This window comes from Bos taurus, chromosome 2 (assembly GCF_002263795.3).
Source record: "Bos taurus isolate L1 Dominette 01449 registration number 42190680 breed Hereford chromosome 2, ARS-UCD2.0, whole genome shotgun sequence".
Classification (NCBI taxonomy): domain Eukaryota; kingdom Metazoa; phylum Chordata; class Mammalia; order Artiodactyla; family Bovidae; genus Bos; species Bos taurus.
The window spans coordinates 27,590,291-27,606,932 of NC_037329.1; the positions used below are offsets into that span (position 1 = coordinate 27,590,291).

The 16,642-nt window shown below is 39.4% G+C and overlaps 1 protein-coding gene across 3 annotated transcripts in view; it reads right to left on the reverse strand.

Annotated features, from left to right (window-relative positions):
* The window catches only part of CERS6 (ceramide synthase 6), a 359,026-nt gene that overhangs the window by 236,960 nt on the left and 105,424 nt on the right, over positions 1 to 16,642 (reverse strand). For all 3 annotated transcript variants that reach the window (XM_024978054.2, XM_024978051.2, NM_001193132.1), the window contains exons 2-3: positions 14,625 to 14,730; positions 3,052 to 3,182 (exon numbers count right to left, since the gene is read on the reverse strand). In XM_024978054.2, the coding sequence (XP_024833822.1) occupies positions 3,052 to 3,182; positions 14,625 to 14,730 (237 nt within the window). The remainder of the gene's footprint in view (positions 1 to 3,051; positions 3,183 to 14,624; positions 14,731 to 16,642) is intronic.

The following is a 16,642-nucleotide window of genomic DNA, read 5'->3' on the forward strand; positions in this document are numbered from 1 at the left end:
CTTTGACTATACAGACCTTTGTTGGCAAAGTAATGTCTCTGCTTTTGAATAAACTGTCTAGGTTTGTTATAGCTTTTCTTCCAAGGAGCAAGCATCTTTTAATTTCATGGCTACAGTCACCATCTGCAATGATTTTGGAGCCCAAGAAAATAAAGTCTGTCACTGTTTTCATTGTTTCTCCATCTATTTGCCACGAAGTGATGGGACTGGATGCCATGATCTTATTTTTTTGAATGTTGAGTTTTATGCCAGCTTTTTCACTCTCCTCTTTCACCTTCATCAAGAGGCTCTTGATTTATCTATAAGATTTATCTTACAGAAAAATCATTAAGTTGTAAACCAACAGATCATGGAGATAGTAGTATTTTAGGAAACTGTATTTTTTTTTTTTTGTAGCAAACAAAGTATCTGTAAGTATGAGATAAATAAGAGACCTAGGAGAGGAATTAGGATCAGCACCATAACAGTTGGCTTTACAAAGAACTAGTGGAACTAATGGGAGTGGCTAATTGGGTTGAGTTTCCAGCTGTAACAGAATGGAGGCATACGAACAATTGGAGAAAGAGGGAAGTCAGCATGAAAGCAAATCAGAGGTTCCAGTGGGAGACAGCAGAATGATGCTGCAGAAGAAACCTCTGCACTGGACACATACCTTTAGAAGATGCTGATGAAGGGAAGGAAGGTAGAAGATAGAATGAGAAAAATAAAGGTCAAATCTGGAGAAGTAGCCCATTAAAGACCCAGTGAAAATGCAGAACAAATGGTGTGAACAAAGGCCCTCAGAAAGGCAAGAGTAAAATCCTGGTGGCAACTCAGAAGTCAAGAAAGAAGAGAGTTTCAAAGCAAAGATCAACAAAGGAGAGGTCAAGGCCACGGGTACAGACTGTTCTAGTCCCAGGAACCCTGATTTATGCCCTAAACCATAGCTGATCTTTCTCCTTTAATCTTTACTGCCTGTCCATACCAACCATATAGAACACATACACGTTTATTTCTTAGTGTCTATAATGGATCCACACATACTCAGATACTCTGTCCCATCTCCTTGACACTATCATATGAAGCTTCTTGAGGGAGGAGATATTAATCAATACCGTATGCACCACCCATTTGTACTGTGCTTTCACATTACCAAGTCTCTGAAAGTGAAAGTGAAGTCGCTCAGTCGTGTCCGACTCTTTGTGACCCCATGGACTGTAGCCTATCAGGTTCCTCCATCCATGGGATTTTCCAGGCAAGAGTGCTAGAGTGGATTGCCAGTAATCATTTAAAATGAGTTTTAACTGATTATAACTATGACCATCCAGGTAATTGTGGTATGCAGATAAAAACCAGCTGAATTCAGGAAGAAGACACTGACACACTGCTTAGCCTTGCTATTCAAAATGTGGTCAACAGACCAGTGGAATCACCTGGGAACTTGTTAAATATTCAATTTTGGCTGCTATCCCAGACCAAGCAACTGAATCAGATGCATTTTAACATGATCCAGGTGATTGATACCTATGCACACTGCCACAGAAAGTGGTGATGACTCTATAGAATGGAAAGGGATTGCACTGAGTTACCAAAGAAGTTGAAGGAAAGGAAAAGGCACATGAATTTCACCCCATGGGCATGTGCCTAGACCCTGCATGTGTAGGTGCTCAGTCGCCTCTGACTCTTTGCAACCCCATGGAATTTTCCAGGCCAGAATATTGGAGTGGGTTGCCATTTCCTACTCCAGGGGACAATACTGATCCAGGGATCAAACCTGTATCTCTTGCATCTCCTGCATTGGCAGGCAATTCTTTACCACTAGCACCACCTCAGAAGCCCTCTTCACCTCTACTCAGACCTGCAGCTCAGCAATGGAGCCCAGGCCCCTTGTGCATGTGGCAGAACCAGACCAGGAAGCTATTCCAGCTTTTGATCAGGAGCCCAGATCCATAAATCCTTCTTCCATAAACTGCCACTAGTTCAATTATAGGAAGGGCTTTGCATATTCTATCTGCTAGGTTGTTTGTCCAGGTTTTACAAATATTCTGACCTTCTGAAGACCCTGTTTATGTTTCCCATATTTATACTCAGCCTGAGGATTTATATTATTCTGCGTCTCATTCATTTATCCCATAAAATTATGTTTCCCTCTAAGCTTTAGATTGCAATTGTTAACATACTTTTTCAACATAACTGAAAGCTAAACTTGAAAATGCAACTTCGACCCCAAAAGGAAAGAGCTATATTGACAGCATTATTGTTTAAGGGACCAAGTGTCAGGAAAAAGCTCCCAAAGAAAAGCACTATTAGACAAAGGCACAGTCTCATCTCAAAGGATGAAGACCACACAGAGCACCTAGTCTTGAGGCAGAATCTTGCCTTTGTTGGGCATGTGCTTGATGCTTCGATACTTCTTTCTCTAACTTTTCTACAGATGTGGGTTTTGAGTGTTACTAGTTCAAAATAACATTGTGCTCAAAGAGTTCTCTGCAGGTCTTTCACTATTTTTAACAGCTTTATTGACTTCTAATTTACACATCAAAAAGCTCACATTTCAGAAATGGAAGAGACTTTCATTCCACCCCCCACTTCAAGCAATGCTTCATTAAACTCACCAAAGAATATAATATAGCCATTTCTTAAAACTCCAGGAAGACAGGACATCATCATGACCCTCTGATAATATATCCTAGTATTTCAGCTTTTATCAGTGGCAAGTACATCGTGACAATAAAAGTCCCCTCTATTAAAATGCAAAATATAAAAGTAATGGCTTTTTGTGCTGCATTTCAAAGGTAGTTGACTGAAAATACCACTGTAAGCCTTGTAATCTGCCTGCTGTGTTGAAAGTCCATTAGGAAGCAAACTTCATTTACTGCATCAGATGTAGAAACCACAAATTCTGACAAACTACTGTCCCCCAGTTTTTCAGGGACTACTTTTTCCCACCAGAAGGCATGCTTTTGGTGGGGGGGTCCTGCTGGAGCCTGCACCAAGACATTATTTTTCACCTCAAGGATGGAACGAATAAGTTAAACAAGTTTTCTTTCAAAAAGATAAACAGCAACTCACATGCTCTCGCAGAACCTCTTCAGCGTGCTTGGTTTCTCCTGGTTGCGTCTTTGTCGGAACCAGCGTTGAATGCTGCGAACATCCCAGTCCAGCTGCTTGGAGAGGCCCTCCAATCTCTTTTCATCAGGATGCTATGACACAAGGAAAACATTTTCATCTTCACTATAAACAGATGTGCCCTGGTCTATACTGGAGATAATTGTTTTCCCGGTATTTTCTACCCACTATTAGATTGTTATATTGAATACTGAGGACCAAGACCTTCCATCAGCAGCGTGAACAAAGACAACCACTTAGGACAAGAAAAGCTACTCATTATGAAACAACACTGAAAATATAAATCTCACTCTAATGCTTGTACTTCTTACCAGCAACAAAGACTCAACGAAATGGCCAACTGGCTAAACCAGCTCCACCAAGCTACCAGGAAAGGAATTAAGTAAAGGTGAGTTGGCCAAAAGACCTCATTCAAATATTTCACTTTCTCAGGAGAAAATACTGTGCCCAATTATCGAATATCAAAACAATGTAGGACAGACAAAAAGCCTGGAGTAATCCCCAAATATGCCATTTTAACCTAAGGTACCAATTCCACTTAAAAGACATGTTTTCTCTTTCTTCCTCTTCAATTTCCCCTCCCTTCACTTGTTTATACATTCGTCTTGACTATTCATTTCTTGGTCTTCCTTTTGACTAGAACTCCATAAGATTTTTTACAATGACTATGCATTACCTGAAAATGCAAACTTGGTGAAGTAGAAAGAGACCCTATTTATGCTTGTCATATAACAGCATCATCGACTCAGTGGACTTGAGTTTGAGCAAATTCCGGGAGGGCTTCCCTGGTAGCTCAGCTGGTAAAGAATCTGCCTGCAACGTATGAGACCCCAGTTCAATCCCTGGATAGGGAAGATCCCCTGGAGCAGGGCATGGCAACCCACTCCAGTTTTCTTGCTGGGGAATCCCCATGGACAGAGAAGCCTGGTGGGCTATCGTCCATGGGATCGCAGAGTCGGACATGACTGAGCGACTGAACAACAATAGTGATGATTTTACTTGTTTCTCATTCTCATTTCTAGAAAATTAGAAGATGACAGACATAGGTTCAGTTCTTGTTCTGATGAACTTTCTGAGCCTCAGTTTCCTCACCTGTTCAAAGGAAGATTACTTATCCACCTAAACAGTGCTGAGGACCAAATGCAAAAATGTATGTAAATCTCAGTACATATTAGTTCTGTCCCTCCTCTCTTCTGTGTCTTAGAGACCGTCCTGCCAACAATTACATGAGGGTGACCTGTCATACAACAAAACTAAACTGAGTTAGTTCTACTCCTTTATTTCTTCTACCTTTGTTTTATAATTAAGGAGATGTTAATAATCAGAAGACAGAACGACAAATGGGGTAGGGGAAGACAGGCCGACAGCTTTTAAGTCCTAAGGGTGGAATGCACACGCGACACCTTTTTAAAGCCGCTCAAGAAATTCAAGGTGTCAGACACACAGGAAACACAGCAAATGGCCTTAGTCTTATGACTGAGGTTATAAAATGTGCTGAGCTTGGGTCTCTGAAAGTTATTTGCTAACTTTCAGTGAGGCACATACTTTGTGGTATTTTTCTTAGAAGAATACCTGGCTATACTCTCCTCTGTCTCTCAATTTAAAGATACGATAGAAAATGCACAGCCTACAATAAGAATACCCTGGCTCTACTATTTTCTTAAATTCATTTTTAATTTTCATTCATTTTCTAAGTCTATTGAATTGGTAAAACATTCATATGGTTCACAAAATAAAAATTATCCCAAATTTCACCTTCCAATTTGTACCTATTCTCTCAGTTCCTACTCTCCCCTTCTTATCAGGTAATGGGCTATTCAATTTCTTCCCAAAGTTATCTTGTCAAATATAAGCAAAGTTGAATATGCCTTCTTTTTTTTTTTTGAATATGCCTTCTTATATCCACCCCCCCTCACACCTTCACACAAAGTTGTTGTATTATTTTGGACTTTGGGTTTTTCACTTTACAATATATCTTGGAATATTTCCATATCACAGTATTAGGAACACCCTCCTTTTGTAGAACTATATGGACATGCCACAATTTACTTATCTGCTCCACTACTAATGCCCACTCAGGTAGCTTCCACACTTCCACTACTATAAACAATGCTGCAATAAATAACATTTTCACGGGTTATTTTATACACATATCAGTTCAGTTCAGTCGCTCAGTCGTGTCCGACTCTGCAACCCCATGGACTGCAGTATACCAGGCCTCCTTATCCATCACCAACTCCCTGGGCTTATTCAAACTTATGTCCAAGGGGTTGGCGATGCCATCCAACCATCTCATCCTCTGTTGTCCCCTTCTCCTCCCGCCTTCAGTCTTTCTCAGCATCAGGGTCTTTTCAAATGAGTCAGTTCTTTGCATCAGTTGGCCAAAGTATTGCAGTTTCCCCTTCAGCATCAGTCTTTCCAATGAATATTCAGGACTGATTTCCTTTAGGATGGACTGGTTGGAACTCCTTGCAGTCCAAGGGACTCTCAAGAGTCTTCTCCAACACCACAGTTCAAAAGCATCAATTCTTCGGTGCTCAGCTTTCTTAATAGTCCAACTCTCACAACCATACATAACTACTGGAAAAACCATAGCTTTGACACATTTTTATTAATTTCTTCCTTCTGTTTGCCTTCATTTATTTTGTTGTTCTTTTTCCAATGTTTAAGCAAGTGGTTTTATATATATGCATGTATATATATATAAAAATATGAGTTTTCATCTGAGTACTACTTTGGCATAGTAGTACTTTCATCATTGTTTCCTAAATATTCTGAAATTTTGTTTTTACACAACAGTTAATTAAGAAAGCAAGAGCTTTGCTGATTTCTAGTATTTGTAAATTGTGCCTATTTTATAAATTTGTCACCATTTTTATATAATTAAAGGTTAACTTTTAAAAATATTTAACATGTTCTTGAAAAGATAGTATAGTCTCTATATTCAGAATACAGGGATCTAAATGTACCCCTTTAATCATCCTCATTATGCTTTTTAGAATTAGTTGCTATATTGTTTTTTATTTTATATGTTCTGTTTTATATTTTGACCTGTCATGACCCAGACATAAATTAAAATTTTTTACTATTAAATAAGTTTTTCTTTTGTTCTTTTCTATAAGTATATGGATACATTCATTTTTAATGCATGTATATTCATAACCATTTAAATTTCATTGTGAATTGTATCTTTTGGCAATTAAAAGCCAATATTTCATTTCATTTCAACCTTTTGGTCCAGAACTCTTTCTTTAAATAAAAACAGATACCCTACTTTCTTTATTATTTATATTTGTCTGTAAACCTTTACTCATCCTTTTATTTTCAATGTCTATAGTTACTTTATCTAAAGGTAACGTTCATAAGCTAGGTGACCTAAATCTGAATTATTTTTATTAGATGAGGTAAACCCACTTATATTCATTGATATAAGTTTATACTTTGTTGTTATGGTTAGTCACTAAGTCTTGTCAGACTCTTTTGTGACCCCATGGACTGTAACCCACCAGGCTCCTCTGTCCATGGGGATTCTCCAGGCAAGAATACTGGAGTGGGTTTCCATTTCCTTCTCCAGGGAATCTTCCCAACCCAGGAATCAAACTCATGTCTCCTGCACTGGTAGGTGGATTCTTTACCACTGAGCCACTAGGGAAGCACTTATTTATACTTACTTCACATTAATTGTGTTTTCTGTTATCATAATTTAATTTTTTAAATTTTATCAAATCAAATATGGCTGATGTCCCTTTCTTTGTGTGGGTAATTTTTATTCTACTGGTAATCCACATAACCACAGGACTTTTCTTCTGTTTCCAGTCAATAAAAATTCCAAATGAACGATATTTAAAACTAGCATATTTCCTCTTCCTTCTTCACCCAATATTCAGTTCAGTTCAGTCGCTCAGTCGTGTCTGACTCTTTGCGACCCCATGAATCGCAGCATGCCAGGCCTCCCTGTCCATCACCAACTCCCGGAGTTCACTCAGACTCACGTCCATTGAGTCAGTGATGCCATCCAGCCATCTCATCCTCTATTTTCCCCTTCTCCTCCTGCCCTCAATCCCTCCCAGCATCAGAGTCTTTTCCAATGAGTCAACTCTTCGCATGAGGTTAGTAATTTTCTCTCTCAGAGTTTACTCATGTACTATCAAATACGCTCATTCTTCTCTTACTCAGTTTGGCTGCTTAAACCGATATGCTTTGACTCCCAGCTATTAGAGCTTACGCAATTAATAAACTTGCTCTACCTCCCACCTTCATTCCCTTTTTCAGCTCAGTTATTGTGAGATGTATCATTTCTACATTGTGAGAGCATATAATGTTTACATTCTGTTCTGTCATCCTAATCCTCACATTTCTATCTCAGTTCTACAGTCTAAATGTATTCAAAACTCATCAATATTCCCAACAATCTCTTGGTCGGCTGAAATTAATACTTACATGTGTTAGTCACTCAGTCCTGTCTGACTCTTTGAGACCCCATAGACTGTAGCTCACCAGGCTCCTCTGTCCGTAGAATTCTCCAGGCAAGAATACTGGAGTGGGTTGCCATTCCCTTCTCCAAATACTCACAAAGTTTCTTCAAAAAAGGACTCATGGGAACAATTCCTCTCAATTTTTGAAAATTCAATATGTTTGTCTTTAGCCTTTACACTATAAAAACTATTTACCTAAACATAAAAATTCTTACTTCATATTTTCCTTGAAAATACTGGAAAATGTTGTCCTATACAATACTGCTACAGAGATGACTAAAGTTATTATGGATATTTTTCCCTAGATAAATGATGTAATTTTTTTTGCTCTTTTGCTTGTAATGCTTTGCTGTCCAAGAATTATTTCTTTTATATTTCAAGTCTAATATTTTAATAAGTCCTGGTGTAAACCTTCTTGGGTCTCTCTTTCCTGCATTCTATTAACATATTATAAATCTCCACTTATTTTACGAAAATTTTCTTCACACATTTATTCTACTTTGTTTTTCCTCAGACTTCCCTGGTAGCTCAGATGGTAAATAATCTGCTTGCAATGCAGGAGACCCAGGCTTGATCCCTGGATCAGGAAGATCCCCTGAAGAAGGGATGGCTACCCACTCTAGTATTCTTGCCTGGAAAATTCCATGGACAGAAGAGCCTGGCAGGCTACAGCCCATGGGGTCACAAAAAGTAGACTGCTTTCCCTTAAGAGACTCCAATTATACAGATGCTATATCCGCTTGCTCTATATATCTAATTATTTTTATCTCTTTTTCATTTCATTTATTTCAGCTTTATTATTTCTATCTGACATGTTCCCCACTGAGATTTCTGCAACATTTAGTGTTTCCTGTGTTCTTTCCAAATTTGTCTTCATTTCTGTGATAGTTTTAGTACTTTTCCCCTGAACTAACCAGCTCATACTGCATCTCTTCTTGTTGATCAACTATTTCTTTCTTTAGGTTTTCTATTTCATTTTGTATGGTCTTCCTGAACAGAGCTATTGCTTTTTAAAAATAAAGTCTATGGTAAAATATCTGATTGCAATTTTCAGTTGCCCTGTGGCCTCCTTTTTGCAGTGACAATTTTTGTTAGTAATTGATGTTACGTATTCTTTTTCTTGTCTTTGATTCCGTGTGTTTCTTCTTTATTACCCATCATTGACTCAGTTGGATTTTCTTGACCAGCTGCTGGTAGTATAGGGAGCAGGGAGGGTACTTCTGTAGTTTAGAAAAGTGAAACTGAAAGTTACTCAGGCATGTCTGACTCATTGTGACCCCAAGAACTGTATCCTGCCAGGCTCCTCTGTCCATGGAATTCTCCAGGCAAGAATACTGGAGTGGGTAGCCATTCCCTTCTTCAGGGAATCTTCCCAATCCAGGGATCAAACCCAGGTCTCCTGCATTGTAGGTGGATTATTAACCATCTGAACCCCCAGGGAAGCCCAAGATTACTGGAGTGGGTAGCCTATCCCTTGCCTCCAAAGAACACTACCTCCTGAAAATGTGCCATCCACCCATAGTTTTCTGTGTACTTCTTCCACTTCTTTGAATTAAACTGAGTCTAGAAGGGCATCTACTAGCCTTGTTGCTATATCTAGTGTTGCAAACAGTGGATAGAATTTTGATCTTACCTTTAGGAGCTGTCATTTTTGCTGGCTTTCCTGAAATCTAGTCCCACAGGGTCCTCTATCCACACTTCATGCTTTTTACATCCTCCTTCTTGGCTTCTGCCCAACCCCAACTGTTTTTATTTAGCCTTTCTATATATATTTTGAAATCTGGAGAGATATATCTCTTAGTTTGCCAAAAAATAAATATTGTAAGATTTTCCTTCCTTTTTTGTGTATTTTTTATTGTCATGTTTTATAAATGCTCCATGGTTCTTTTCCTTTTCTTAAGACTCTCAAGGAAAAAAATTAATAATTCTGACTTACATAAATATTTTTATACCAGAAACACCCAGGTTAACTTCCATAAACACAAACATACAAGGATGGAAAAGAAAAAGAGAAATAGGCATAAGAGGAGAATCAGGAAAAACTAATCAGACCTGCATACAATTTTTAAAAAACAGTGTAAACAGAGCAAAAGCAGATTATGATATGATAATCTCATAATTCTCTAGATCATAAAACCTAGTTCTAGAGCTGACAAATATATTTTACCCTTAATGGTTCAATAATTGCTTTGATGAGAAAATGAGGCTGTTATGATCACAGATATATGCCAAAAGCTAGAAAGATATATAAATAAATAGATTAAATGATTGATTAATTTATATCTATCTCATTCAGATAACTCTGGATATAATCAGTTAAGAAACATGAACTCAAAATATTCACTAAAGAAAAATAATCATGCCATTCATTTGAATGAGTCTAACAATTTACAATTGGTGATATTTGAGCCCCATCACAAATCTGCTGAATCAGAATCTCTAGAAATAAGATGCAGCAATCTACATTTAATACCTCAGGTGCTCTTAATGTAAATTAAAGGAGAGACCTCCTGGCCCAAATAAAAGTTCCCTCTCTTACTAACTGACTTATAGCCCAAAGCCATAATGCTAATGTTATGCATGTTGCATAATGTCTGCAACAGCAGAGCCAATGCTCCAAAACACAATTCAGTTCAGTTCAGTTCAGTTCAGTCGCTCAGTCGTGTCTGATTCTTTGCCACCCCATGAATCGCAGCACACCAGGCCTCCCTGTCCATCACCAACTCCCGGAGTTCACCCAGACTCATGTCCATTGAGTCAGTGATGCCATCCAGCCATCTCATCCTCTGTTGTCCCCTTCTCCTCCTGCCCCCAATCCCTCCCAGCATCAGAGTCTTTTCCAATGAGTCAACTCTTCGCATGAGGTGGCCAAAGTACTGGAGTTTCAGCTTTAGCATCATTCCTTCCAAAGAAATCCCAGGGCTGATCTTCAGAATGGACTGGTTGGATCTCCTTGCAGTCCAAGGGACTCTCAAGAGTCTTCTCCAACACCACAGTTCAAAAGCATCAATTCTTCAGCACTCAGCTTTCTTCACAGTCCAACTCTCACATCCATACATGACCACTGGGAAAACCATAGCCTTGACTAGATGGAATGAAAAAGAAGGAAGTCAAGAAACACCTGGAGTAACAGGCAAATTTGGCCTTGGAATACGGAATGAAGCAGGGCAAAGACTAATAGAGTTTTGCCAAGAAAATGCACTGCAAACACCCTCTTCCAACAACACAAGAGAAGACTCTACACACGGACATCACCAGACGGTCAACACTGAAATCAGATTGATTATATTCTTTGCAGCCAAAGATGGAGAAGCTCTCTACAGTCAGCAAAAACAAGTCCAGGAGCTGACTGTGGCTCAGACAATGAACTCCTTATTGCCAAATTCAGACTTAAATTGAAGAATGTAGGGAAAACCACTAGACCATTCAGGTATGACCTAAATCAAATCCCTTACGATTATACAGTGGAAGTGAGAAATAGATTTAAGGGACTAGATCTGATAGATAGAGTGCCTGATGAACTATGGACGGAGGTTCATGACATTGTACAGGAGACAGGGATCAAGACCACACCCATGGAAAAGAAATGCAAAAAAGCAAAATGGCTGTCTGGGGAGGCCTTACAAATAGCTGTGAAAAGAGAAGCGAAAAGCAAAGGAGAAAAAGAAAGATATAAACATGTGAATGTAGAGTTCCAAAGAATAGCAAGGAGAGATAAGAAAGCCTTCTTCAGTGATCAATGCAAAGAAATAGAGGAAAACAACAGAATGGGAAAGACTAGAGATCTCTTCAAGAAAATTAGAGATACCAAGAGAAGATTTCATACACAACTCGAGTCTGCTCAAAAACCAATACTTTTAATTATTTTACAACAGAGGTAGGTTCTCTGAGATATTTATAAAATTTTAGATTTACAGAGGAAAAAAAATGAGTGAAAAAGACATGCAGATGTTACCTCAACAGGAAAGACAGCCAAAGACTATGAAGCAGTTCACATTTATCAGCTAATTTCATAGATGAAAACTGCTCAGTCAGGGCATGTGACTAGTGAACTCACACTGGAATCCAGACTCAGAAGGGCTCACACTTGGGGTTTAAAATTCTATGGTTGCCATCTTGAAATTCTTGATAATTGTGTTAAGGGGATGGTGTTTTGTATAGGAGTCCACTGGGACAGGGAAGCATATGTCAGGGATTCAGAGTCTTGCTTGGCTCACACACAGTCCCGTCACTGCCCCCAGATGAGGCTGGGTACCTTACTTCCCTGTCCTCCAGCTCCCCAGGGCCTCCAGGCTTCACCTTCCCACTCCTGCTGACTGACTACTGCTGCCCTAGGTGCAAACATGGAAAGGGGTGGGATTAGGTGTTCACACCCCACGGTGTCTCAGCCACCTGCGCCCTGGGCTAGCAGCATCCCAAGGTACTTAGTGAGTGACTCGGTGGGGATTAGCCTCTTGCTCACTCCAATCCTCCAATCCAGGTACCTAGTATGTCTTGGAGCAGAGAATGCAGTACACTGGCAGGTCTCCTGTCCACTATGGGTTGGGACAGTGGGCCTATGGAAAGGGGAGAGGCCTATATCAACTTCCCCCAGGAGCTGGAAAGAGACAGAACTCAGCAGCTAGTGGGCTGTGCGTGCACTAAATCACACAGGGTGGGGTTCCTGGGTATCTGTCAGGGTTTTCACTTGCCTCATGAGTATGCCTAAGAGGCATGGCATTAAATACCAAATAAAAACTCTTGACAGGTCAAGAGAGAGACAAACTACACAAGAAAGGAAAAAGCTTTCTCTTTTTATGCCTCTAATGGCACCTTTTTGCGCTTTTCGAACAAAGGGCCCTGCATTTTTAGTTCTGCACTAGCCTCCCAAAATTATGTAGCCAAGTACTGCATGCAATAGATTTTAAGGGTTCTAAGGGGATATCCCTTCACACTTGAAAGATGATAAACATGCCCTTCTTCAAAGATGAACTGGAACCATGGTCAAGGCCAGGATGCTGGACAATCATTGTTCAAACCCTCCAAATCCTGCTGCTTGTATTCTGGTCAGCAGATCTGTTCCTTTCTCATATCACAGATAACACTGGCAAACTACAAAGAATTCAGGGGAAAACAGTTCCAGCCTTGGCTGCATTTAATTCAAAACCTGAGGCTTCTGCTTTAATCATGTAGAAATTTCCAAAAGAATCACCTTGGAAACCAAGAGAATATGATCATTAAAATTAGCTAGAAGCAAATATCCTCCAGAGCAGTCAACCTGGTTGCAAAATCCTTTCATTACCTTTATAGAGAAAAATCCCCTAGTAACCATAATAAACATAAGGCAAGGGAAATAAACATCTACCGCAGGATTCCTAAAGGGAGGCATAACATTTGGGTAGAAAATTCATTTTTATGCATTTAGAGTAGTTCACAAGGTAAATACAAATATGTTGTAATCACATGTGAAAAAATGAACCTATAAGTCCCTATGTGCTTAGTCACTTAGTCATGTCCAACTCTTTGTGACCCCATGGACTGTAGCCTGCCAGGCTCCTCTGTTTATTGGAATGTTTAGGCAAGAATACTAGAGAGGGCTGCCATTTTCTCTTCCAGGAAATCTTCCTGACCCAGGGATCAAACTTGCATCTCCTGTATCTCCTGCATTGGCAAGCAGTCTTTACATGAGCCACCTAGGAAGCCCTTATAACTCCCTACACATCTGCTATTTTAGAGGGAGAAAATGTGTTTGCTGCAACAAACTGATAAATAAAAATGCAATTTCCTCCCTAATATTTTCTTCCTTTAAACACTCTGTCACATGAGTCCCTTCAGGTTAGAAAGTGGCAGTCTAAAATCATCTCACAAAACAAAAATTCCATTTATTCTACTCTCCTTCTTAGCAGAGATATAAAAAACATTGTGTGTGTTCTTTCACTTTCCTGAGAAGAATACCATTTCTAAAAGAATAGAGGGGAAAACCCTAGAGAATCCTGGCAGAAATGTAGACCATAAAATAAACAAATATGTTTGAAAATTTGAATTAATTATTTTACAACAAGAGAGAACCAATAAAAATGGTTAGCAATATAAATACCAAAAAAGGAATAAAATTTGCTTAACATGGTCAAATCACATCTTAGAAGCCTGAGAAATTGTCCCAGAAAAAAACGAAAGCAGGAAAACAAACCATTTAATACGCAAACGCACAATATTTCTCATAGACTGTTATGCTTCTCCTTTCTTTTCCATGAAAGAGTGAGAGAGAGATTTCAGTAAGAATAAGCTATTCGGATGCTGTGACTTGCATTTTCATGGCCTTAGCTTGAGGGTTTCTGACTTCCATCTTCTTCCTCCTCTTTTTGTTCAGAAGGAGAGACCAGCTGGCAGTCGGTGACAATCTTTCCTCTACATCCTCCCTCTCTCCCCTGCTCGCCTCTTTCCAGCCTCTTTCCAGCCTCTTTCCAGCCTCTTCAGGACTTTAACTCTCAGCGGAGCGATCATCTCCTCCCCCATTTTCTTTACAGTGAATCTGTACTTTGTAACTCTCTGGACCCTCGCTCTTCATGGCTTCATATTACTGCTCTTCTTTCCCTCCATTGCTCCCATTTTTGTTCACATCGGCCTGTGTATCATAGCTGCTAGAACATATGGACAACTCCATAAGCAAATGGGCACTTTTCCTCACAGCTACAGTAATCGTATTCCTCAGCTCTCCCCAGTCGCCTCCACAAAGTCCCACCCCACCATTAGACATACATACTGCGTCACACCAGGTGAGACTGAGGCATAGAATCCGTGCCCTCACTGTCTCATCTAGACTGTGCTCCACAGCCAAGCGTCTCGCACGCTCTTGGGAGTAAACCCGCAGGTCTCAAACATGCCCATGTGTGTTTGGCTTCTCCCTTTCTCAGTTTATCGCAGGGCCCGTGTGCTTTCCATGCTTTCAAGCATGAGGCTAGTCAAATGTTCGTTCTCAAACTCAACACAGAGGGAAGTAAATGATTTCAGACTAAGAATAGTGGTCGTAACAATTTATATCCCAGAAAAGGACAAGCATACCTTTGTAATTGCAGTGAAGACCTTTTCCAGGATGGCATTTGGCTGGGCAATCTGTGGTCCATTGGCCTGAATGTTGAGGGCTATGGCACATGGTTTGGCTACAAATCTGAAAAAAAAAAAAAAAAAACCACATTATTCTCTCTATAGCTGTTCTTAATGTTATCAGGTAACCATTCCTCAATTGTCCCAATAAAATGTTAATACGATTTTATGGGTAGACACTGTCAACACTCATAAATCAGGACCTATATCAAGCAGATTTAACTTTTTTTCTCCTTTAATTCCCCAGCAGTGACAGTAAAAAAAGAAATCTTTTTAAAACATTTAAACCTCCTGATATGTAAGTTATAATGAGACTGACTAGATAGAAAGACTACAAATGAGAAATATACCAGTATAAGATACATAAACCAAACAAACTATGATTTTGAAATGATGTATGTTCTTCTTACAAGTCACGTTATATTTTTACTAGGAAAGTGTTAACTAACAGAGTATGCTTTTGATCAACCCCAGTCCAAAGCCTGGCCCATGTGGTCTCTGTGATCCAAGTGTGCTATGTTCAGTCCCACGTTTCTATGACTTCTTAAAATTCCTTGCTTTACGATTATTTGCTTCTTTCTCATAAGGAGTCATGAAAGGTGTCAAACAACATGACGTCCCAGCCAAGCCGAAAAGTCTGAAATTATTACACACATCAGCTGCACCATTTTTATCATAAGAAAATGACTATGTCAAGAAGAACAGGACGTCTCAGCTACACTTCTGGCTGTGTTTAAAGTGTGAATGAGCCACGGGAGGCATGCAGACAGAGGACTGGGGCCTCAAAGGTCTGATGATGTCTCTAAAACCTTTTTTATAAGAAAAGCATTTGAGTTGTTTTAAACTAAACATTCGAGAAATAAGGTGCAATGCACCTTTTCAATAGTGACATTTAACTTTTTCTATAAATGCAAATAATACAATATTATATGAAAGTATGACCCAAATTCATTTAATGTTGGCCAAAAGCAACTGATAAATATACACAACAGACCGGTGAGTAAATCTTAGATGAAGTTTCTTTAATAATAGTGAATAGCGGGGGGTAATTCCCTGGTGGTCCAGTGATTAAGACTCTGAGCTCCCAAAGCGGGGAGCACAGGTTCAATCCCTGGTCAGGGGTCTAAGACCCAGCACGCCACACAGTGTGCCAAAAAAAAAAGCGGATGAGTTAAAGAACAGTAAACAAGGGAGGAATTTTTTTTTTCTTTAAAGAGGGACTAATGAAGTTTACATACATGGTACCTCATAATATCCCACTGGGTCCTATTTCAAGTAAAAGGGGAAAAAAATGTATTCAAACAAAAAAATGGAATACTGTACATGCAAGCCCAAACCAGTAAAGATATACACAGGAAATGCAATTTAATTCCTGTTTCATTGGGCTCTCTGGAACAAAGTTAGGAAGAATAACCACCTTTGCTAGAATGAAAAACATGTTACCTATGCCCTCACCTTTGTAAAAGAAGTGTAGTATTTTTTTTAAATAACTCTGGGTATTCACTAAAAACAGTCATTGTGGTGCTACGAATGTAGCTAGTAGAAAGAAAGAAACATGGATGGGCAATGACCACTTGTTTCCTTAAAGTTTCCTGCTTCCTGGTTAGTGCCTCTTCATCATAAGGCATAATAAGAGGTGTGGGAAGACATGCGATCAGCAAGAGTTTTTCATTTTTTTAAAAAAGGTGAAATAGCAAAACTAGGTATAAAAGCCAAAATCAACACTTCTAATGGTTTCCTTCTACTCTTCCCTGTGGGATTTCTCCCCAGCCCTCTCTTGTCTTCGTAATTCCTACAAATTCTGAAACGCTGTGTTCAAATTTCCTGTTGGAATTTGGCGTCAGCATCCTTGATGGAGAATATGATCTGTTTTTTTCTTCTAAAGAGTGAAGAGTCTAAATGCAGAGGCTGATCACTTAATCTGTGAATACGACAATGCCAGGCACACACAGGAGGGGGCAAGAAATCTGATCCAC